General features: G+C 41.4%; 2 protein-coding genes across 5 annotated transcripts in view; one reads left to right on the top strand and one right to left on the bottom strand.

The window, feature by feature from the left end:
- The window catches only part of satb1a (SATB homeobox 1a), a 13340-nt gene extending 10046 nt beyond the window's left edge, over positions 1-3294 (bottom strand). The window contains exons 1-5 of one of the 3 annotated variants that reach the window (XM_031853707.1): positions 2592-3294; positions 2000-2229; positions 1729-1905; positions 1519-1645; positions 70-193 (exon numbers count right to left, since the gene is read on the bottom strand). In XM_031853707.1, the coding sequence (XP_031709567.1) occupies positions 70-193; positions 1519-1645; positions 1729-1905; positions 2000-2216 (645 nt within the window). In that variant the 5' untranslated portion in view covers positions 2217-2229; positions 2592-3294. Of the gene's footprint in view, positions 1-69; positions 194-1518; positions 1646-1728; positions 1906-1999 lie in introns of all 3 variants that reach the window. The other 2 variants (XM_031853709.1, XM_031853708.1) reach the window with 2 other exon arrangements.
- kcnh8 (potassium voltage-gated channel, subfamily H (eag-related), member 8) overlaps positions 2646-25457 on the top strand; it is a 52790-nt gene continuing 29978 nt past the window's right edge. Inside the window, exons 1-2 of one of the 2 annotated variants that reach the window (XM_031853706.1) lie at positions 2646-2988; positions 23717-23950. In XM_031853706.1, coding sequence (XP_031709566.1) covers positions 23821-23950 — 130 coding nt within the window. In that variant the 5' untranslated portion in view covers positions 2646-2988; positions 23717-23820. Of the gene's footprint in view, positions 2989-10432; positions 10509-23716; positions 23951-25457 lie in introns of those variants that run through there. The other variant, XM_031853705.1, reaches the window with a different exon arrangement.

Here is a 25457-nt window from a genome sequence, read left to right as displayed (position 1 = left end):
GTGTGTGTGTGTGTGTGTGTGTGTGTGTGTGTGTGTGTGTGTGTGTGCGTGTGCTTGTGTGTCTTGTACCTGGGAAAGAGGGCACTCCTTGGCCAGGGAGCTCTGGTTCATGTCCTTGAGGAGCTCCTTCAGAGCATTTCTCACTGTGGAGTGGCTCCACCGCTCGGGAGGCAAGTCCTCCAATTTGGGACAGCTAGACAAAGAGCAAATTAAAAACACTTGAATTGCATAAGTTTGATTGTAATTTAGTATTGCACTTCCATAAAGTTGGGGAACTCACAATTGACAACCAGACTTTTAGTACCCAAAGTGGTTTAAGCTCCAAAAACACCGGATCCTATAAGTCCCATAATGAAACTTTATGACATCTGTGAAAGTCTGATTTAAAACAAGACAGTCTAGGGCTATAACTTATCTACAATATCATCTCTTACGTGTGTAGAAATTCGAACAAATTGATCAGATAATAATATTATAACAAAAACTGCTACAGTTACCAGCCAGGGAACCCTGCAGAAAACTGTTTTCAAAGGCTGACAAGTACTACGTGTGACGAGTAAACAGAACTTAATGTGTAAAATTGGTGGAGTGCCCCTTTAAAAAGAATGTCTCCCCGACACTTCTTTACTCGCTCATATGCAGCCACTGTGGAGTGATTGGGAGCCAAGTTTCCAGTGTCAAACACATTCAAGGGTGTGAATGAAAATCTGGGCTATGGGTGGAAACTAAAGCACTAAATTAAATAAATCAACTCATATGAGCACAAGAAAAACATACATGATGCCACATCCTTTTTTCTTTGAGCCAAAAGCCTTTTTTTAATGGAAGACATGTTGACATGTCACAGTAGGAAAAGCACAGTCTTGGGTGTAAATAATAAAATTAATGACGTTTGAATTCAATTGAGCTGCTTCCATCATAAATGTGATTAGTAACACCTGTGTTTTTTCCTATTTTTTGTCCTTTGAAAAAAAGGCCTGTGTTAAATTATCTTTTGTATCTTTTGATAATAAATATGCTGCACTGTCCTATGTTTTATGGTTGATCTGACCTAAGACCCAATATGTAACACAACTATAGGACTACTGTCAAAAAAAGGGGACACTGATTATTTAGAAATGTTACCCTAGGAAATGACTTTTGATGTCATACACCATTAAAATGCTCATCAATATTCATTGCAATAAGCAACTAAAATCACTCGTTAAACTTAATCTAATAGCATTAAAATAAGATAAAATATAAGAGTTTAATCATTCCCTGCTGGGTCTGATTTGGTCCATGCCCTTTGGTTATTTTCTTTTATTGATAGAAATTAGAGATGGTGGGTGGCTGGAGTCTTTCCCAGCATGCACTGAGCAAAATGCTGAGAAGCGCTTAACCAGTCTTGAGTCCATCGCTCACATTCACACATACAGATAATTTAGAGTCCGTAGTCTCTACACTGACAAGACGAGGAAAATAATCTGAGTGTTACTCTAGACAGACATATTCATAGATGTGATGCCAGCCTCCTACCTGCGCAGCTGTATTTTAAGGGTGATAACGTGGTGAACATCCTGCAGCATATCAGCCACTGTGGCATCGGGAGCCTCTGTTACACAGGACAGAGGCACCGGGTTCCACCTGCCCACCTGGATGAGACCTGAACACACACACAAGTGTGAAAAATGTAAGAAAACGGTGGATTTCTGTTTTTGAATCCTTGTGCAAGTTTGTGTTGTGTACCTTTGGCCTGTGCAGCAGAGCTGTGTGAGTAGCCCAGTGTCAGCAGGGCCATCTCTATCAGCTGGTTAAACAGCAGATCTCTCTTGACCAACACAAACTCAGCGTGTTCTTCTCTCCTCTCTCCCTCCTGAGGGCTTTCCTTGTGCTCCACCACACAGAACACAGGCAGCAGGCTCCCTGAGGTGATGGAAAGGACAGCTATTAGACATATCGGATGACACGTGGGGGTCATTATCACTGTACTGAAAATATCACGTTTCAGCCCATGTACCTTTGCTGTGCCAGCTCTTGCTCTGTGGCCTCACTGTGGTGGGTTTCTGGGCCAGACAGGGGTTTTTGGCCACAGGACTCTCCTGACTGCTCCTCTCCTGGGCCGAGGGTCCCGCTCCATTTTGTTCCAGTCGAGCCAGCTTGGCAGGAGGCGGTCGGGGGTCTACAACGGGATCACTGCCCTCGGGTTTATTGGCTCCATTACACAGGGCGTCCATCTGTGGTCTTACACTAAAACAGAGACACAAATGCTTAAAAAATCAAACAGTGTATGAGATAACCTAATAAAAATGCCCTCATATTATCTTGATAGTATCTCTGGTCAACCATGAGTTTATGGTGGCCTCCTATTATGTTCCATGATACTATGACATATATTTCAAAAGTAGATTTTGCAATGACAAACATAATGTTTTCATCAGGGTAGAATAGGCTACATGCGACAATAATGAAAAGAAAGCATACATAAATACAGCAAGAAGTATATTAGAAAACCTGGCGAGCGTCTAGAGAGTGTGAAACAAAGCTGTCTCAGTTATTTACAGTTCCGGGTCCAACAAGAAAACTAGAAAGCATAATTTTTACAAACGTACACATGCACGCAGATCTGAAGGATATCCGGATCAGTAATAGTGGACGACCTTCAACCAGATGCAGCGATAAGGACGACCCTTTAAATCCAGTAAAAGTCCAGTGAACGATAGAGCGCAGTTTCCCATAATAAACCTGCTGTCATCTCCAGACGCGCCGCTGTAAGCGACAGTGACTCAGTTCATCTTCGGCACCTAAATGCGCGCTAATCGTCCCACGTCTGATCCCGCTGAAGTTTGATCGAGGCGAAACCAACCTGTTTCAGTCGGCACAACGTGCATGTCCGACCTGCCATCATACATCGACAGCCCGTCCCTGAAGACATCGGCTGTATCCATATGTTGTCCTGGCTTCCATTGATCTCCAGATGAGGAACAGACCCGTTTCTCTCGGCTGTCGGTATGCGTCCTTTTCCTTACACTAATCGTCTCCTTACCATCGACACGATGTCGTGTTTACTGTCTAAGTAGTTTGCCTCTGATCCCTCCTTGTTCTCCGACTGCGCTTCGCTTTCCGGTGTACAGATAAATGGCCTCAGCGCAAGTTCAGAGCGATCTCCCATCCAGAGCACATGCTGCTGCTGTGGATCAAGCTCTAGAGAGAACAATACACGGCTTGGAGCTGTTGGAGTACATCCCCTATCACAAATATTCGGCTACAGCACTGACTCCGGGACAGCAGTTGTTGGTTACACTTCAAAGCCCTATGCGCACGCGAGGAGGAGAGGGAGAGTAAGAGAGGGGGAGAGAGAGAGACTCACACACCCACACACAGACTCATAAATACGCGGACCCAGCTGCATTAGCATATGGTGTAATAATGAATTCACTAGCGCGCTCCGTAAATGTATTAAATGTGACAATTGCGCATAAATCTATTTATTATTTTCTGCCGCATGCTGTGCACGCACTTATTATTGTCTTTAGGGTATTGGAGCTCTCCATGGTAACAAAGTGGAGCAGGGCAAGGAGGAACTGGCTGACTGATATTAACTTTTGAACGTTGATGTTTTACTGTCACAAGATTATCTATGGCTTATGATTGAGATGAAGATAATAAGAGTTTTTATTGTATGCAGCAAAGCTCTATATCCCATTGCAATTACAGCCTGAGCCTATTGTATATAGTACAGCAAAAAGTAGTAGCCTGTAATATAGGCCTACTCACTATACTATTCTATACCATAGTCTATAATAGGCTATGAATTATACTTTGGGGCATATATAACAATACATATAGTGTAGTATATTATAATAAAGTATAGTAGTATGCAGTATAGTGTTACACCTGCCCTACTACGGGGTATAGTATACTGTCCTACTCTAATTCTAGGGCTATACTATGTTATACAATACTATACTATAGTATAATGGCTACGTATACATAATGATATAGTACTATAGTAAATAGTTTCGTATAGACGAAATGGTAGAATATTGTAGCATCACATATACATATACATGTATATATATGCATATACACACACACTACCACTTTAGTATATGCGGTACAATATATTGTAGCTTGCATTATGCATTATTGTATTAGTTGCCCTTACTCTAATATTATATATTACACAGCATGGTAGTTCCTCACATACAACTTCTTCAGACAGCAAGCTTAAGTGATAAATAATTCTCAAAAATGATCATTTGGTCATTTGATATTAACCAATTTAAATCACACTGTAAAATATCTCAAAGTAGGACCACCAAAAAGCAACCCAACCTCGAAACAGACATGAAAGGACAAATGTCCATCACTGTACCTCAAAGTTCTGATACTTAGCCGAGAACACAGCTTGTCTTCTGTTCGCAGAAACTTTCAGCCAAGTATCAGCCGATGTCCCCGGCGCAGTCCACTGACGAGATGCACCTCTTGGCTTGGGATCCCTAAAATGGTGTTTGAAATCTCTGTAAAGGTATCATAAAGCAAAGGGGCGGCAGGTGTGCGTGAACTGTGTCTGTGAGAGAAAGAAAGAGAGAGGAAGAGTCAGAGAGCCTTCACTCTGGCAGAGAAGATTCAAAGACTTGCCCCATGAAATGTTACACCGGTGTGATCACAGGTCTGCCTTCTCTACGGAGAGAACGGGCACATAGATGGGTGGATGTTGCGCAATCAGAGTGTATGTTTGCGGGGAGAGAGCATGCTCTACTACTTTTGACTAATTAAACAAAGTGAATTAGCTATCTCCCCAGCCAGAACGAGTCATGGCTGGTTACACATCATTCATCATGACTAATTCAGAGAGAGAGATGTCACTCAGCTGGATGGAAATGTGTGTGTGTGTATGTGTGTGTGTGTGTGTGTATCACTCCACTGGCACCTCTGGGTATGATGGTGTATAAGTTCACTGTTTTGTGTGTGTGTGTGTGTGTGTGTGTGAGTGTGTGTGTGTGTGTGTGTGTGTGTGTGTGTGTGTTCAGGGATATGTACTACTGTTCAGTGTGTGCCTGTGCCTTTAAGTGTTGATATGTTCATATTTCTCTCTCTCTCGGCGCTCTACTATTTTATCACTGGCTTGATACGTCGTCAATGAGGCTGGCATGCTAAATGATAATTAAGACCATTACACGCTCACAGAGCATGCTACGAGTGCAGCACACGGCTCCTTCAATCGGAGCCTCATCTCAGGGGACACCCTACTACTCACACAGTCGTGTATCTCTCCAAATTAGGTTAGATTTTCATTCCACCTCATTCGCCATGGATGTGATGTGGTTATTATAAACTCATGATATGGTTAGTGAGCCTACTGCCATTAGCTGTGTGGAGGCATCATGTCGGCGTGTTAAAGGGGAAATAGATTGCCAACACTCAGAATTGCACATCTCTGTTTCTCTTGCTTGTGTTCTGAAGTATGTTTGAAGATGCACACAGACCCCGACTGCACAATCTGAAGTGTAATAGACAACACTCACAAATGCATGAATGTGTTTGTGCAGACCGACAGACTCAAACACCTTACATGAACACACGCATGATCAGTCACCTCTAAGTGTCGACAGCCATTTATCTCGTTGTGCAGTGGTGGAAAGTTATTATTAAGTACTGTACTTCAATACAATTTTGAGGTACTTGTATACTTGGGTATTTCCATTCTATGCTACTTCATTCTTCCACTGCATTATATTTTAGAGAAAATATTGAACTTTTTACAACTCTGTATTTATTTCAAAATAAATACAAATTGATTAATCATCTCACGCCCCCTTCAGATACTATATTCTGCGACCTTTTGAAGGGGGCCCCTCCCTAGGTTGGGAACCACTGGAATAAAACTTCCATTTCAACCCGCTACAGGAGAAAATTTTTACTTTCACCTTGATGTATCAGCGACATTATTATTATGTCACATGCAATAATATACAGTAACAGTCACATGGCATATTTTCTTTTACTTTTGATACTTTAAGTGCATTTTATCTATGATTTTAATGGAAGACTTTTACTGGAGTGGAAGTAAAGGATCGGAGTACTTTATCCCCCACTGTCCTGTCATGCCACTAATCAGAATCTCCCTCACCCCAGAAACCTTTCTCTACAGACATATTATATAGCCATACAATAATCCTATCTGACATTGTGCCAGAACCAGGCTTGAAAGCAACTGTCTCTCCTCAGGTTTCTGCTGCCCTGGGGCGTGTCTCGGCTCCTCGGCCTGTTAATGTACCAGCACAGGTATCAAATATTGTCGGAGAAAAACATCGCCTCAGGTTAAAGTGGTTATGTTGTATGTATACAAATCAGAAAGTCTTTGACAAAAGAAGTTCACGTGTGAATGCAGGGACCTCCAGATTTCAGATGAGATTGTGAGCTCGGGGATCAGATGTGAGATGTGCACTCCTTACCAATTAGATTGAAAAATGGTATGGGTTTTATTTTGTAGGGAGAAGGAAAATAAACGTCTTGAGCTTTTGTTTGGGATAAGAATGAGAAGACAGAATAAAGGACAAAAGATAGAAGGTGGAAGCATTGGGTTAGAAGACAGCATGATAAGTCATTTGCCATTTTTACATTTGCTTGTAATAGGATGGCTTGTGCAGTGTTGTTGGTAAGCGATGACTACATTATGTGTATGAATGTGGCTGTGTACATGCTGCACATACAATATGGACTATTAGCTCTGTCTAACTGAGTAAAATGAACTTATAGCTGTATCTTTAAACAGCCATGCCCACTTCATGTATGGCGCCCGAGGGCATCGTAAAAAACATTAAGTTAAAATGCCCGCACACTGTTGCCTTTGCAACTCGACAAGGGAGTCTTAAAGCATAAATGCATGACTGTATGCAGGCACAAGGCCAGATCTGATTAGAGTTTAACCAAGACTGCTAATAATGAAACCAATAAAAACAGAGAGACGGAGGAATGGAGTTCAGATCACAGCAGAGCAGCACGTCACTCACACAAAACCAAAGTCATACAGCGTGCAGGGAAAAATAACATTACAGTTCTTGTCATTATGCACGACAACTGAATATGTATTTAATGAATCTATCAGGTGTGAATGATGCTAATGAAAGTGTTTTATGTATATTTATTTTGTAGTTTAATGCAAGTTGTGTACGTTAAACCTCCTACTGTTTTTTTTGTGAAGCATGAAAAGATTGCAACTGCATTTCATTGTGCAGCCCTGTGCTGTGCAATAACAATACATTTAACTTGAACCTATGTGCACAATAAAAAAAATAAAAAACTCTGGCGACTCCTAGAGGTTGTATAAAGAAATACATCTGACCAAGAAGACAGAATGAACGGCTGTGAGCAAAAGAAAGACTGCAGCAAATTTCATTGCAAATGTCTCATTTTCCAACAAACAAATATGGATGCAATCTGAATAATTTGGTGTATTTGGTCCAAAAGTTTCCTTCATTCAAAACATGGCAGTTAAATGATACTAGTAAATTAACATCTTTGGACTTTTCTTTTAAAAGCAATTATGATGTTAGAACTTTTGATCAAACAGAATAGTACAACACTTTCCAAATTTCCCTTTTCTGGAAAGAGGGATCCATGCTTTTGTCTCGTCCCACTCTAACTCTGGAAGATGAGGACACATTACATGTGTGTGTGGGTGTAATGATACACATTGAGGTTTCAATGGTAGACTTAAGGATGTAGTGTAGTTTTGAGTTTGACTTTATCGTCTTTGCTCAAGTTCTCTTCTTATATTTTCACCTTTTCATTATATTTTTATACATTGTTTAGTGTAAGGAAATTGTCTTTTTTAATTTAAATGATAGTGCTTTTTTTATTGATGTTTGATGCAGGTTTAATAAAGCTTCTGGTGAGATAACACTGTGAGCAACAGTGACTCACTTTGACTCAACTGTCACTTCACTACAAACGTAACTTTGACACACACACACACACACGCACACTTTCGAGCGGTGATCAGGATTAAATGATGCATTAAGCACTTAATTACTCAGGTGAAGCATCACTGTGCGTTGGCTGTCTCTTCTAATTTTATTAGCCGACACATTTATGGAAGTCTATCTCTCGGTTTCACGCTGCCTCACCTCAGGGACATAACTCACATGTTTCTTTTCCTGTATCATGTATGTGTTTTGTATGAGTACATGTCGGCACATAGAGTTTGTGTGCTTGTTTGAAGCCACTGAGGTGATATATGATTCACAGCAGTCCGCCTTAGAGCACCTGATGACCTCACTTTGTCTAAATGACATAACAGCTGGAACATCTGCTTCACAGTTGTCGAGGATCTGAGTAGGAGGCACTACTCCTCTGACTTTTGGTGTTTAGTCCTATGCTGTGGCACTGATGGTAATGGGATTGGCCTAGATTCGAGTTTGGTTCTGTCTGATATGTTTGCCTGTGTGTGTGTGTGTGTGTGTGTGTGTGTGGATGTTCTCCAGGTTCGTTACTTGCTGGAGGTGTCTTTCACTTGCAACATGATGCGTGTAATTGAAAAACTTTGGGTGCAATCCCATTTGTGGATTTACGGACTGGAGTTTGCAAACTGATATTTTTTAAGTACTTGAGTTCATTTCAATATGATCTTCATTATTACATCAAAATTGCCCGTATGCCATTTTAGTGAGGCTTGCACATGACCCAATTTGGCATCTTGCCATCTGTCAACATGTCAATAGCTCTGGCCTTATGAACAAAATGAGCTATCAAGCGTTGTGGTAGCACCGTCTTGTGGTGATCCAACTAACCTTTGTGCGTCAAAATTTGGTTGTTTCCCACTTTCTTGGGGGAAGGATTTGTTGGTTATGAGGCTGTTTTAAGTGGATCAGTTTCTGTTAGCGTCACCCAAAAGCTCACAGATTTCACTTTCATTAATTGCATTTCTGATCTCTAATGAGCTGATTTGACAAGTTCAGAATAAAATGGATTTTGTTAGAGAACTTTTCGAGCTGAACCATAAATGTGCATTTACATTTATATTCAAAAGATACTATATTTTGCTCTGATGTAACGCACAGTTCCTCAGGTTTGTACATTTGACTCATTTACACCCCATTTTAACACATTTCTTGTAACTCTTACTAAGAACATGGATATATGTATAATCTGCATTTCCAGGCTGTATGTGGATTAATGACATTAAAGTCACATGTGAAATACAGAAATGTGATGTAGTGGAGCTTGGCACTCTTCTGTCCACGTGAGGGCGCTATGGTGCAACAGATAGGCCTGCTGAACATTTCTCTGTTGATAATGGTATTTTGTCTCCCGCCATATTAGACACGCCTTTCATGCAGGTCGTTCCTTAATCTCACCTCTAGATGGCGCTAAAAACTCGCGTGTTACTATGGCCAGCTGTGCGCCTGCTGACGGGTAGCACTGTGTGCGCTTGGAGAGAGCAGCGTGGACAGGTTGACAGTCAACGCAACATGGGTAATTGAACGTGTACTCTGCAGTGTGTGCAAAAAAAAACCCCGTGTTTTGTTTCAGTTTAATTTATCAACAGCTGTGCAACTGCAGGCCCTGTGCATAATTGTTTTTGGTTTGGGGTGATGGGAGGACGAAATATTGTTTATACATTTCTCTTCCTCTCCCTCCCTTTCTGTTTGTTTGTCTCTTTTGCATAATGCCTGGACAACTATTTTTTTTCTTCCTATTTACACATTTTCTGCAGGAAAAAAAAGCACCGGTATTACAGACCGACTGACTCATTTCCTTAATTCACTTTCTATAGAGTGCACTGTTTCGTGAAACAGGGTCAGAGGCAACAATGATTTATACATAAAAGCAATGCTCCACGTGCATTGTTTTAAATGGGATTTCCATCGATCGAGCAATTAGTTGACTATTGTTCTATTGAGTAATTGCACAATCATAATTCCACAACTTACTTCATTAATGCGGTGATTTTAACAAGTCTGACTTCTGCAAGAAGCTATAAAATAACATAGACAAATAAATGTAAATAAAAGTTTATGACTTGTGATTTCACCGTGTCTCCACACTGAGAGACTCCCACGCTTGATCACGGTTGTTGTTGAGAGTGATTGATGTCTCCCACCATTGCTCGCTGTGGACAGATGATCATTGAATCCAACGGCATAATAATGGCATCGCTGACAGAGAGTCCCACTCTCTCACGGTCGGCCCTGGCTTCTACCTGAACTGCACCTGTGGGCTTCATCTTCTCTTGTCAATTACACACGCAACAAAAGCACCAGACACGCGGGTGCGCGCATCGCGTGCACTCTCCGCCGACTGGGGATCGCATTGTACCGAGTTTATAGGAGAGCTCCTTGTCCATATAGGCTCCGCGGCTTAAATGGGATCAACTCACACATTTGGACGACTTGCACCGTCTCTTCAGTAACTTTGATGGGGACTTCGATATCAAGCAGGGAAAATGCCTGTGATGAAGGGATTATTAGCGCCGCAGAACACGTTTCTGGACACTATAGCCACACGGTTTGATGGCACTCGTAAGTTTGATTTTATTTTTTTATTTTAAACACCCGAATCTTTTTTGCAGGTATAGCGTTTGGTTTAAGTTTTCAGCTGACTTGTATCCTCTGGTGTGTGAGCGGACTGCAGCACATTTCCTGGAGACCCTTGAGCAGATTAAAAGCCTGCAAACATCTAAGAAAGATCTCGATTTGTTGTACTTGTTGTAAATGGTCTAGACAGCAGGGCACCAGATATCTCAGGCCCGTTTCCTTTTTTTTTTTTTTTTTTTTTTTTTGCTGAGACAGACTTTAACTTCACGGTTACTCAAAATCGTTTCATGTCTCAGGAGCAGACAGAGGTGAGCCGGAGACGCTCCCACAACAATCAGCAGGCTGAGTCTGTCGCTATCCGCGGTGCTGAAAGCTGTAAAGCTCAGCACCACAGACAGCGACAGAGGGTTAACTGGGCGCTCCCGCTGGCTCCAAGCCAAACACCACACATTTCACAACTTGCTCATAAGTTGCAGCCTGTGTCATATATTTGATGCACATATTTGTGAACACCACCGAAATAAATCCAACTTTTGAGTTGTGAACACATGCTTTTTTTTCACCCCCTTTATTATCTCTGTTCTTTGGCCCGACAAGTCCTGCGGCGAGTACAGTCTTCCTCCCGTCGGTCTGAAACCAGCATTTATCAAAATTAATTGGTCGGAGGCGGCATTACAGCTAGTCTTCCCCCTGGGCCTAGGCAGAGAGGCTGAGGCATTTCTGAACGAGAACTTTTGTGTGAACTCTGCCCTTTTTATCTTAGTGGACTTTGTTTCTTCATAATGATCATTCTCTTTTTCTCTTGGAGGATTCTTAGAAATCAGCAATGTTTCACAGCTGACGTGTGCTTCAGGTTTAGTGAAGCTGAGCTGCCCTGCTCTCATTCTCCAGGCCTATACGTACCTCTCTCCACGCTCAGTCTGAATTCATGTTCAGGCTTTTAAGGGTTACATCTTAATTAGGTAGCTTGCACCTCCTTGGTCATGCATTTTCTTCAATCGTTTGCTTGGTTTAGAGAACCTGAAACCAATGAATTTTTGGCAATTGATTATCAAATTAGCTGCCAGCTAATCGATCAACGCACTAATATCTGCAGCTTCATGTATTGGTGTAGTGCGTCTAATTAGAGGTGGGGGGGGGGGGGGGGGGTCAGTAAAGTAATATTGTATGGAAACTATTTGTATGTTGTCTTTTTGTCAAAAACACACACCAACAGTAAGTTTTATGCCATTATTGGTGTTTTAAATTTGCATAAAAAAAGCCACTACAACCTCTTTAAACCCACTTATGTCTGTGTAATACTAATACTTTCCACTTATTTTTTAAATCCTAATCACAGACATCAGAGCTAATAATACATCCTGCATTTATAGTGGCTCATTCCAACCCAAACCCACCACCTGACCCCACTCATACCCTTCTTTTTGGGACATTCTCCATTTTGTCTGGTACGTTCATACCACTCAGAAAGGCACTATAATAACCACAGACATCCACCCTTATTCCAGTACCCATATATGCAGGTTGAGCACCACTGTATGAGTAAGAGCAGGCTATATGTCGAGTGGCAACAAACATTTGGCTACCTGAGCAGCAGCTCTGTTCTAACACAAGGGAATAGGAGTGGTACTGTACAGCACAAATGGGTTGTCCTTGAGCTGCGAGGTAGAGGAAATTAACGTTAGATTCCAACTGCAAGATAGGGAAGACTGGAGGCAGCGAAGCCCGACTGGACAAATTGGTTCTGGCCAGGAGCAAATAAAAGGGATACGTTGGGTTCACTGCTATGTGATCCCCTTTGACGTCATCCAAAGCCCGGGCAGGCAGGATGGACCTGGAAACACTGTGTGATAAATGGATGAGAGTGAAAGTCAGCAAGTCTTTCACTTGATTTGTACTCATAGAAAAGTCTTTTTTTTTTACATTTAAATGTGGCCTTTCAAATGGATTAAATGTTTCCAGTGCTTACAAAGAGAGAGGTATCCATGTTCACACCCAGGTTTATCTAAATAAATCAAGGTGTCCAAAGCATAGTGGTTACAGAGGCAATTAGTGGAAACTTTCAGGATAAATTAAATGTAAATAACTCAGATGTGAGACCTAAAATGGCTTTGAATCATTTTCTTAACTTTTCAACAGCCTCCCACAGCTGACTTTGGCCAAGTTGCTGTTTATTTTGGACAAAGTCATCTCACAATTCATTTCATGACTTTTCAAAAGACCAACAGTGTGTGTGTGTCACTGTGTTTTTTCGACTTATCGGTCGACAGACACAAACACCTTTGATCACTGTGTGAGGATCGGTGTGTCCCTGTTTGCCCGTAGTGTAACTGAAATAACAGAATCTGTCTGTGGCTCTGCACTGCGCTGACTGTGTGAGAGTGATGTGACACCTTCTGTCATCACTACAACAGTGTGCCATCCAGGTGACGAATCTTACCACCTGTCCGTCACTGGAGCAGCTCATTACAATCACACACATTGTCCCTTAGCCCATAATATAGTCATTTGAAGCGTGTGTACATTTAGGGCTGCAAATAACAAATGTTTTCATAAGTGATTATTTAAAAATAATACTATCTTCCAAAGCTCAAGTCGACTTATTCAAATTGTTGTTATGTCAAGTATGGAATATAAATGTACAGTAAATATCTTCAGTACCTTTCTAATTGGCCTTCTGTATAGGTGACAAAATAACCAGTGGTGGAAGAAGTACTTAAGTAAAAGTAAAAATACCATGTTAAAATCCTGAATTCAAAATGTTACTTAAGTAGTTATCAGCAAAACGTATCAAAAGTATTATGCAGAATGTCTCTTTGACAGAGCTACTGTATATTCTTATAGAATATTATATTATTGTTTTTATCAATAATCATTACATTCAAGAGCATTTTAACATTGTAGTCCATCAATGTGGAGCCAAATTGAGATACTTTGTATACTACTGGGTAGATTAGTAGTATAGTACTGCACCATACCATAGAAGCATATCATGTGTTTTTATATGTAAAAAGTAACACACACAAAGTGGCACATTACTATAGTGGAGTAAAATATAAAATAGAATGGTATTAATAAAGTACAAGAACGTCAAAACTGTACTTCAGTACAATACTTGAATAAATGTACTTAGTTACGTTCCAGCACTGCTCATCACTGAAGTGCACTTAAAATGGATCCATGCGTTTATACGGGCAGCGAACTGTCACTTAACACCTCTAAACTGAAGTCACTACGATCCTGTTACCAGTTCAGAATACTTGCTGACTTGCCTTTCTGTCCACCAATGACGGCCTCCGTTGGCAGTATTGGGATGTCCTTATGCCAAATTAAGCAGACGGTTTGGTGGTAGAGTTGTAACAGAGGGCTGTGCAAAGCCTCCCAGTGTCTGCTGTGTGCTCCCCATCCTCCACCATTCTTCCAGATTGTTATTTTCTAGTTCTCAACACACACTAGTTCCACCTCCATTAGGCAGATAATTACTGTCACAATCACTGATGCCAAGACTTACAATAGCTGTGTGTTAAGTCGGTATGTATGTGAATGAAAGAGAGAGAGAGAGAGAGAGAGAGAGAGAGAGAGAGAGAGAGAGAGATGCATGTGTATGTGTAAAGAAAGGCAAAGACACAGAGGAGGAAGAGCAAGAAGAGAAACGGATATTTGTCACAGAACTTTGTGTGTGTGTTTAACTGTGTGTGTGCGTGTGTGTGTGTGTGTGGGTGTACTCAGCTGCCTCTGTTTTTTGAGCATAAGGATAGTTAAGTAGAAGTTTCCTCTCCACTGACTAACTTTCTTTGAATGCAGCGAATTTAATTGAGCTGTTAAAAAGTGGCTGTGGGATCCCACATCGTGATTACCACTCGGTGAGTGTTTAAAAACTTATCTGAGCATCGCACACAACAGAAAGAATCGTGACTTTCACAAGCTGCTGTCTCAGAGAAGACAGAGAATATATTGTTGTTGTCCCTATGGATCAGTCTCACCAGAAAACTTCATGACCTGGAGGAAGACCCAGGGAGCTAATTACTGCGTATGAAAGACCACAGACCAAATGCTGACGCACATATGCTTCCCTGAGGTTTGTTAAAACAGATAAGCTGGATTCTTTGTTGGCAACTGCCAGGATTACATATGTCACAGTATCAGAAACATCAGCAACTCCTTAATGCCCGTAATAGACGCTTAGCACATTGTTATTTAACAATCTGATTATGCCAACTTGTGAAAAGACAGGTCTGATGTTGTCCTCAGCTTGAGAAAAGAAAAGAATGGCAGATGTAATGAATGCAGTTATGAGACTGTGAGGGAGTAATCAATCATCATTGACGGTAGTGCTGCAGGGTGCAGAGGGGCTCTCGCTTACTGCCAGTGGATTGGCACCGCTGTTCCCATTTTCTCCAAAGCCCACTTAATATCGAGACTGTTTTATTTCAGGTAAAAATAAGCAGAAAGGATGAAGCTGTGCTGTATCCTGGTGAATGTAGAATACAGAGGAACCCTTTGTACGAATTCATATATCAATGTACAGCCCTGGTGCCCGGGCACACCAGAAAGTAGTACAGGGAAGTATATTCACGTGTCCTCTTGAAATAAGGTGCTGGAAGCTGGTTGACGTAGAAATCCTGCTAGCCACAGCTAAAATACTTCACCAAGCTAACTGGCTACCAATCTGCAAGCTGGCTAGCTCACACATTAACCGGACAAAAAGTCAACACTGCTTATTCGAAAGATATGCAGTATTTGTACCATGAATTATAATTTATTCTATGAATTGTAATTATTATATTATTAAGCCTGCATTAACTGTTTTTTTTCAACCACGAAGGAGAAGTGCAACAAGCTGTCAATCTAATATTGACATGTCATGTTGTGTTTTTATCATATCAACTTGTTAGCAAATGGTTGTCTGTTGACACATGAAGCAGACACTGCACTCATTTGAAGCAGTGATGCAGACATTTAGCTAAATGTTTCACCAAATAGTTGTTTTCGTTGCTGAAAATAGCTGCCTGCTGCTGCAGTGTTTGCACTTCAACAACAACTACTTGCATGTTTTAACTTGTATTAATCAGAACAAGGTTTCCTACAACGTCATGATTTACATGTCCCGTTAAAAGTAACAAGACTAACTCACTCACTCTAGACCCACGTAGCTAGAGGCATTAGTGTGGAAAATGTCAATTTGTGTTTTGAATTAATAGCGACCCCGCAGAATCCACTGGCTTTGCTTTAACAAGGTATTTTATTAAGAGAATACAGCCATCATCATCATCAGAACAGATACGTCGAAAGGTCCCTAAACTTGGTTATTACTGTGCACTTCAAGGTGCAGAGTACCTCGTCTGTAACACCAAACTACTGGGACTTTCTGTACGAGTGTCTCCTTGTTACCGTGGACGTTCTGCCTTGTTAAACCGCCTAATTAGCGAGACTCCGCTCCTAATCGACGTCTCTAATGGCCTGTCCAACACGATCGACAGACAGGGTTTCGCCGCTAGAAGTCTTGGCCATCTTCAGACTCAATTCATTTTTTTTAAATGACAGGATTGGGTCTTGTGAGAAACAGAGAAGGAGGAACTTTGAGAATGACAAAGAGAGGTGAAAAATATACTGAGAAAGAGAGGTGGATTATAAAAAAAGCTGGGAGACAGGCTTGCAAATTACAGGAATGTACTGGTGTAATGTTTCAATTGGTGAGAGCCTCGGGGGACTGTGTGATAAAACGCCACAGAAGTGATTAAGGCTGTGGATTTGTCTAATGATTTTCTCTCTTCAGTGTGTGAGAGGATTACCGCTGAATGGCTGAATGTGTCCCATTACTGCATCTGAGTGCAAATTCACAAATCTGTGTATTCTCCGACATCAACACAAATAAATTGATACCTACAATTTGTTTACAGGGGCTTTGGTGTGCTACATTACTCAAGACACTTTACAGTTGTAACCTTGGTTGCTATGGTGTGTGTCAGCGGTTACTGTGGCAACTCTAGAGGGACTTTTTTTTTTTCTGTGGTCATGTGACGGCTCTTGTAGCGGCTCCCGAGAGGCTGCCGTGAATTCTGGCAAAGAGGTGAGGAGGTCCCTCCATCCATCTCTCAACTTCCCTGCCAATTTTCACCACACTCCATCTCCATCTTTCATCATTCCACTTCTCAGGGCTCCATCTCACTAACTTTCAACTTCTCACATCGCCACATCACCCTGCGTCTCCTTCCCCACTCTCATCTGTCTCAGTCTCTTCTTCTCTTCCCCAAACCTGCCCCCCCCATCATTCACTTACTCACCTGGATTGTAATCCATTTCCCCTGCTGTGTCTCTGTCAGTATCCTCTCTCTCTCTCTCTCTCTCTCTCTCTTTCTACATCTCCGTTGCTTCAATATGCTTGCTCACCCATCAATTGCTGTGCTGTAAATAGCTCAGTGGTTACTTTGGGGCCGTCTGGGAGCTGGTGAATGTGCATGTGGAGCATTTGTGAGTGTGTTTAAAACCCACAAATCTGGGACAAAGCGGTGTGTGTACAAGGTAACAAACACTCACCTCTGCCCCACTATTCCATCTGTGTAGGGGAGTGTAGTGAAGGAATGTACCTGATGGTGCAATTTCTGCCTGAGATTTTCCTCTGACCCACCTAGTTACTGTAGAACTGACCTGCTGAGAAAGTAAACTCCAACAACTCCTCTAAACCACATTGTCATGGTTTTTTGTGTGTTTTGTCATCGGGCGCTCCCTGTTGTTGGGATAAAAGAGTCAGACTTGGGGCACAGTGGCGCTTTGAGTAAAATGGTAGAATAAATCGGCGGCGTGTTTTTCGTGCGTCAATATATTTCCTAGAACTGTTGTTGAGTACTTTGACACAAAAGCGATGATTTTTCTGAGCGTTTCTCTGAGGCATCAACCACTTACGTTGAGTGGAATGAACACTATATTCACAATGTACACTATAGTGTGCAAAAACAGGGAGGCTCTGAAGTCTGAACCAAGATGGCAAACGTTATTACTCCTTTCAACCTTGACAGAGGCAGTGTATATACCAGATCCATTCCTTCCATTCTTACCTTTCACAATAAAAGCCCTAGACATGTACATTGTGTAACTGTTTACCAAGAGGGGACTCAAATATATTCAGAGCATTTCACTAAAAGACAACTAACTGAAATAGCTTACAGTAGCTCAGGTTATTCAACAATTTACCTCAGACAGAGTACCAGATGCTGCTCCGAACAAGTGCTGTACTTGTGATGTCGGAACGCACATTTTAGCCAATCAATAGTAGGCTACATGTGGATATATTTTTCTCAACAAGTGATATGTATTTTGAGAGCAGGAAACAGCCCTCTTGCTGGTGTTTTGATGGTATAATTACACTTGAAATTATCTTTTATTAGTAGCTCGCACAAACCACTCGTTCACCAATAATTACACAGCACTTCTGTTGACTTTTATTGCATGAAAAAGGCTCAGTAACCATCTCTCTTCTCTCTTTCTTTGTCTCAGTCTTTCCTTCTCCGCTCCCCCTCTTGTGTCCCTGTGGGGTTTCTCCAGCAGCTGTCATGCAATAGTGTGAGCATGAGGGGAGGTGATCTATGGGCTTCTACACCAGAGCAATTAGCCAAAAGAAATTCAGAATTGGGAGACAGATACAGGAGAGAAATGGGAGGTGACGAAGAGGTTGAGAAAAAAGATCCAGAGGAGATAAAAAGACACAAAAGAAAGAGACAAAGGGGAGGTGGTAGAGTGGTAGATGGTGAGATGAAATATGAAATATTCAGACTTCTCATTTAGCGGAGTTTCGAGTGCAGAGGAAAAGGCAGTCAAAGTACACAGATGATGCTCTTGTAGAGGCGATGGGGAAAAAGGTGAACATGTGCAAAGAGTGAAGGAAATAAATGGATCGGGGAAAAGAGGGATAGTCTGGTAGAATTTCAAGGGTAGAAAGGAGATGAAGAGTAACTAGGCGGAGAGATCCAAAGCGCTAGGAGGGACATAAAGAACAGCTGGGAGGGAAGGAAAGAGTAGCGAAGGACAGAGAGAGTGATTGAGAGAAAAGAGGAATATAGGGAGGGAAGGAAAGAAGGGAGCAAAAGTAGGAATATTCGAGGGCTGGGGGAGGTAAGAAGTGGGGTGTCATGCTGGTGTATTAACAAAGGAGGAAGGGAAGGAGCCAGGGAAAGTAGGGCGGAGAAAAAAGTTAGAGAAAAGGAAGGATGAGGAAATTTGGTGGAAAGGACAAAGTAAAAAAAAAAGATAGTATAAAAGTTAAGAAAATGTTAACCATGTTCCTTGTCAACCAAAGAGTCAAGTGTCAACCTACCGCAGTGTGGCTGAGAAAAAAAGACAACACTAATGCCAAAATCTCTCAAGTGAAATAACCATAATAAAGTTATATGATCATATAAGACCCCATCACTCATAAAAGAAGCTGGTATAGTTTTAGGGCCTTTAAAATTCGCAATGAACATTCAGATCATCTTTAAAATTCTTGTTTTTCTTGATTATTTTGGACATTTTTTGTTGTTGTTTTTTGCAACCAGAAGGAACCAGAAGCAAGAGAGCGGAGCTTAGGAGAACTCAACGCTGAACAAGACATTTTTAGACGATCTAAAAATGTTACAATTAAGTTTCATCAACTGAAAACACACTGTGAAAGGTTGTAAACCGAAAACACGGACAACTCCCAGACCAAACAACACCTGTGGTTGCGACCTGTCAATCACAAGGTAGCCACGCCCTAAAGCATAACCTGCTTTATCGTCTATTTGACTCTAAATGGGACCAAAATGAACATCATACTGCATTGAAGAAGACTACTACTAAGACACTAGCGAGTGAGACCATAAACTCATGTTTACAATGTTTACTGAGGTAGTAAATCAAGTGAGAAGTAGAGTCATTTTCTCATAGACTTCTATACAATCAGACTTCTTTTTGCAACCAGAGAAGTCGCCCCCTAATTCTTTTTAATTTTTTTTAGTTTGAGGCAATTTGAAGGCACTTCCGCATTGGCTTCACTTTTCAGAACCGGAAATCGACGCCTGGTTTTAATACAAGGAAGTTGAAGGAACCATGTTAAAGTGTCAAATCACTACTAACACAATAATCTGCAAGATGGAGATGCAATTATACAGTAGGTCAGTCTAGCACTTACTTGGTTGCAATGTGCCTTTTTGTGAAACAACAAGCTTACAGTGTCCTTGTGTGTCCATTTATATACAGTCCCCGTACATTTGATAACCTGCATCACAAAACAAGATATAAGACAGATACACCTTGCCTCTCCTCCACACAATGAATTAAGTACCCTCAAACAATGCACAGCACATCTGTAAATGATATCCAACCAGAGTAATCCACCCTCAAACACAGTTGTGTATTTGGCTGTAAACATGCGTTTTCCGTCAACACCATCCTCTCGTGCTCTAGGGAGCTGCCACCAGTCCTGTCGGTTTCTCTCCTGCTTACCACGAGCCTGAGGGGCCCTAAAGTCTGACAGCCGGTCCCAACGCCGAGACCCGCTCTGACCATCTGTCTGGGCCATGCAGACAGTGGAACTGCTGACACGACATTCTCGTTGTGTTTTTCGGTTTTCTTACACGGGTATCACTGTCAATGCGTTTTGTCCATCCGTGTCGATTCCAAACACATTGTTAAAACATAACTCCAGTTTATTGCAACTTGATTTTCCTAGTTTTGTCATCATTCCTGTTGGTGATTTTAAAACCGCACTGATAGTAAATTGCTGAAACAAGAGCGAACCAAGCAACGTCCATGCTAAAAAAAAGAATGGGACACGAATGAGTAGTGAGACAATCAGACCTCCAGCGTAGCCAAATTATTCAGAAGAGAAAATGGATGTGAACTGTTAAATAATTACCCAAACTGTCTATTGGAAACATCTATCCCAGCTGCACAGTTTCCCTGTGCAGTGAGGGATTATCACCAACATTAAATCATAATAAATTGTTCTAAATTGGAAATATATTTTAAAGAATGGGTCTGGTGATAATCTATATTTTTTGTTAATATCAACTAATCTCAGGAAAAGACATTTATCCATATAAGAATATTCAAAGCCTGATATTATTTTTCTGAGCCACTATTGTTGTCCAAAAACTTTATAAAAATTGTTAATAAGCCACGCCCCGTGAATGTACCTTCATTTCACTGAACATTGGCACATGTAGTGTATTTTGAGTCAAACCCACATCCTCCATCCTGCTGCCAGACATACTCACTAGAACACCGAATGGAAATAGAAAAAATTCACTATTTATTCACTACTAGTTTTTCAGCTGCATTATGAAAGTATTCAGCAGTTTTAAGTAACTGAAGTATATATTTATGAGCCATTTTTAAGGATGCCTTCAGAAACAATCAGACTTGGGGCTGAGAGCCACAGACAGGTTAGCAAAGTCAGACAGACTGATGCATTGTTGGTTTTGGTTCTTTCATGACATTTGTTTACACTGTAGACAAAAATGGCGAGCCTAAAACCCCAGTTAGCCAAACTCGCAATGATGCTATGATCCTCGTTCTGAGCAAATCCTTTGCTGAGTGTAAGTAACAGAAATGATGAAGATAATACCCAAGCATAAATAAAACAGAATCATCATTTATTCGTAATTGTGTAATCCCTGGGTATTTTCTCCGGTCACCACCTTCCTGAAAGTGAGTGCCAGCAGGCGACAGAAGCAGTTGTTGATCGCTGAATGGGATTTTCCTCTTGAGGGACGCATACAAGGGTTTTGTTCTCCGCTGTTGTATTCCCGGTTCAAATCTAAGGTGGTTTCCTTCAACAAAGCCTGACTTATAACATAAAACAATCAAGCATTGGGGGAGGTGGAAAAAAGGAATTATTGATGCAGAAAATTGATTTTTGTAATGAAATGTAATGGAAACAAGTCGCTTCGCAAAATGTCTCAAGCAATGATTTTAAACAAGCTCACGTGTCACTTTGTGTTTTTCTATGTGTGGCTCAATTATCTACTGTGATTATACTAATGTCTCCAAATGTATTGGGTGTAATTTGTAAATGCTGCATATACCTTTAAATATATGCGTGTGTGTGTGTGTGTGTGCTAGTTTGAGCGTCCACACACAAATACACACGCCTACATCCATGCACATTATAGAATCTGCCAAACCATGATGATCCACTGTCTTGTATAATGGGCATTGTACTGTAAACATTAGCTGTCTGTCAACACAGCTCAGCATCGTTCTGCCGCTCTTCATTGGCACTGTAGGTGTTTGTTTGTGTGGGTGGGTGTGTTTGTGTGCCATTATAGATGGATTCAGGTATAAACAGCTGGTCCACTTCAACCGCGTATTTAGAGCTAGACACTAACATTCTAATTAATTTTGATCGACTTCAGCACTAATGCGATTTTGTTTTCACTGTCAGCACTCCAGCACCTTCCCCACTGAGTCTCCACTCGTGCTTTATTATCTCACTATTTTCTTCACCCACCTTTCTCCTTAACACCCAACCGTCTCTCTACAACTCTCACTGAAAGTGTTATTAACTCAAGGTCAGTTTCTTGACTGGAGGGAATGAGTTTCAAGAGTAGGATTGTATTGCTCTTCAGCTTGCAGATAAATCTGTCATTTATTGAGTTAAATGAAGTTCATGTTGCAGCCCACACGGGCCTTCATCAACCTGAGCTGAGGATCTCATCAGTCTGTGTATCGGTGTGTTAAAAAGTCACATTTTAGCCCCAATGGCTATTGAGAGCAATTCAGTGAAAGAGCAGAGCTACTACTTAAATTGACCGGTTGAATTTGCTTCCATTATGATGATCTGAAGTTTAAAAAGTGTGTGGTGGGAGCTGAGAGGCCAGTGGTCTGTTGTCGGTACAACGTAATAGATTAGATGGCAAAAGTTAAGCTGAAAACTGAAGTCATCTGAAAAAAAAGCATTAAAGCTGCTCTGATCAATCGCGATGCATAAGTGTCTCCATTACTGACCAACCCACAGTGAATTACCACCCATCTCTGCTTTTCCCCTCAGCATTTCAGCATCTTTCAGCTCACTGTTTTTAGGTTTACTGCTTGCAAATTGACTGTTTGGTTCACTTTCATCAACTTCCCTTTTAGTCATATTGTGGCAGGCAGCTGTTTTCAGCAAAAAGCTCTGATAAACCTACTGTAGCCTCCTGTTGAGCACTGACAAAAACAGACAAATTAAAGAATGTTTAGCATTTAGTAAAAGAGACATATTTGTCTCTGTTGGTGGAAAACAAAAACAGAGCTAAACTAGAGACCATCAATGTCCCCCTATTTCCAGAGCGCTTTCTCGGACCACATCCATCTTCGAAATCGGCCTTGATTTTGATCTCAACTACACACCTGTAAAGTTTCGTGACTGCATCTTGAACGGTTGTGACGCTATCGCGGTGACAAAATCTGTCCACAGACAGACAGACATATAAACACCTGGCAAAGTAAGTTGCTTGTGGTAGTTCCAGCTACAGTTGGTGTCTCCAGGATCACATTTTGGCTGGTAAAGAGAGTGAGCATTTGACTTACATTTGTCGACCAGAAACACAACTCTGCTGGATGTGAAAATATGCAATCATTAGCTAAATATATTCAGCTGAGATGATGCCAATGCTGTGTTTACAGCTTGTTGTGCTGCTCCCAAGTGGCCTAAACAAAAGTATAGCCGTTTTCACGCTTAGTCAATTGAAGTTTAAAAACACAACCTCTCTTGGTAATGTCAATTACTACCAGTGTTAATTAATCCTATTAATACGTTGCTTTGATAGATGTTTGTAGCGCTAAGGGTCTATGGTTGTCTAGGGGTTATTATTGGGACCTCCAGGGATCAAAAGGAGAAAAATAATGAATCGTATAAAATCATAGATTGGTCTGTGGGGAGTTTTTCTACTTTTCCTTTTTACCTAAAGTCAGAAAAACATATTAGATTTTATCTTTTTATGCCACTGGATTCAGTGTGAAGACATGTTAAACAGTGCATTTCCTTTATTTTAAGAGAAACTGGGAATCGAGCCAAACTCGCTCATTATTCCTTTAAAATGAGGGACACAATAGACATCCATGAGCTTTTCTGTTCAAGCAGGAAAGATAAAATGACATCACCATACTTCCAGTCCCCCACAACCTAAAGACTGATGTAATTACCTCAGCACCGTGTTGTCCTCTCAACTCGCCTCTTCTTCCTTTTCCTCCTGCAGACAGCAACTTCATCCTGGCTAACGCACAGGTGTTGAAGGGCTTTCCCATTGTCTACTGCTCCGATGGCTTCTGCGAGCTTACGGGCTTCTCCCGGGCCGAGGTCATGCAGAAGAGCTGTGCCTGTAAGTTCCTGTACGGGCCAGAGAGCAGCGAAAGCATCATCCTCAGCATCGACGACTCCCTGGAGGAGCGAAAAGAGTTTAAAGATGAGATCATGTTCTACAAAAAGACAGGTAAGCAGTGGAAACACAGTGTTGCTTTTAGTTGCTGGTTCAATTGTCGTCGTCGTTTTGCTGCTCTCTGGTGCTCATATCTTATCACTTCCTAGTCTTCCTATACCATTTACCAATTAAGTGTTGGAACCGAGGCAAGTAGACAGGCACAGAAAGCCATTAGAGTGCACACAGACGGAGAGGGTACCATGCTGGAATTTGCCTGTGTATTTCCATAAATGGATGGCAGTTCTCTGTGGCTATTTCTGGGGAAGCCACATTTAAATTGGCTGAGATGGACCCATGGATAGACGAAGCAATGGCTGGATTAATGAGTGCATAACTTTTTTATTGGCTCATTCTCATTAAAAGGCGATTAAACGAAGCAATCAGTCACATAAGTCCTCCAGTTATTATCATTTAACGTTGACACACATTAAACTTTCATAGCCGTCAGCTCGTGACTCCTCAACCCGTGTCTCCTTTGATTACACTGAGCCCAGTAGCTCGCCGTGGTGTGGTGTAGTTTGGCGTGTGCCTCGCTGATTAGCCAGCTGGCCATTGAACAAAATGAAGCCGAAAATAATGAGCACATCTCGGCATCAGTGGACACATGCTCGCTGTGATGTGGGATGGTGCCATGTGCCCTTGCATGATTATTTGAGTTTTCTTCACATTTATGCTTCATGTTATTGCAGTTGTGTATTGTTTGTTGCATCTGCTCCGTCATAAATCAAGAGAAACCAGTTATTTGTAATACAGTATCAACACTGCAAGCTTTCTCATTTCTGCAGAGATACAATTATAAGCATTGAGATTGAAAGTTCATTCCTGATGTTGGAAATATGTTGATGAAATACTTTCACATTCAAGCTTTTGATCATTTTTAACGCAAGTTAACGAAATACTTTTCAATCTCAGCTTTTGAGCCGACACGGACAAGAAGTATTTAAAGTGCTCAGATAAATAGGAATTTAAACATTTGCAATTAAATTGATTAAATACATTTCAGACACAGTAGTGTTTGCGGTTGCGCATCTCATTTGTGATCAAAGAAATATGACGCTTTAAGGTTTTTTTTCGTAGATGACTCAGTGCAGTTTGCATCATAGACAAAGCTCTGCTAATACCAGCGCATACGTGACCGTCTACACCACTCCGTCTCATGCTTTGTTGTCTTTTCTGCCCCCCCCCCAACAGATCTCCATTTCCCTTCTGTTCTTTTTACCATTTCTACATACAGTAATACTGTTTGTCTGTCTGTTTGTCTGTCTGTCTGTCTCCCAATGCTTATTTTTCTTTTTTTCTGTCCCTGCCTCTTTATGTCTCATTCCGCTCTTTCCTTCTGGCACAGCAGAGTCCTGAAAGTAAATGTAGCTTACGCGGTTTGTCCTCCGTTTGTCAGCCTGAGCAATCAGGAACGCTCTTTCTCTCGCTGCATGCTTGATAGTGCTGCCTCGTCTCGCAGGCGTGCAGACATTCACACACACACACACACACACACACACACACACACACACACACACAC

This window comes from Anarrhichthys ocellatus, unplaced genomic scaffold (genome assembly GCF_004355925.1).
Source record: "Anarrhichthys ocellatus isolate YVR2014 unplaced genomic scaffold, GSC_Weel_1.0 scaffold14, whole genome shotgun sequence".
In the NCBI taxonomy this organism is placed as follows: Eukaryota; Metazoa; Chordata; class Actinopteri; order Perciformes; family Anarhichadidae; genus Anarrhichthys; species Anarrhichthys ocellatus.
Note: the sequence above shows the minus strand (reverse complement) of the source record. Positions and strands in the feature narration are given on the sequence as shown.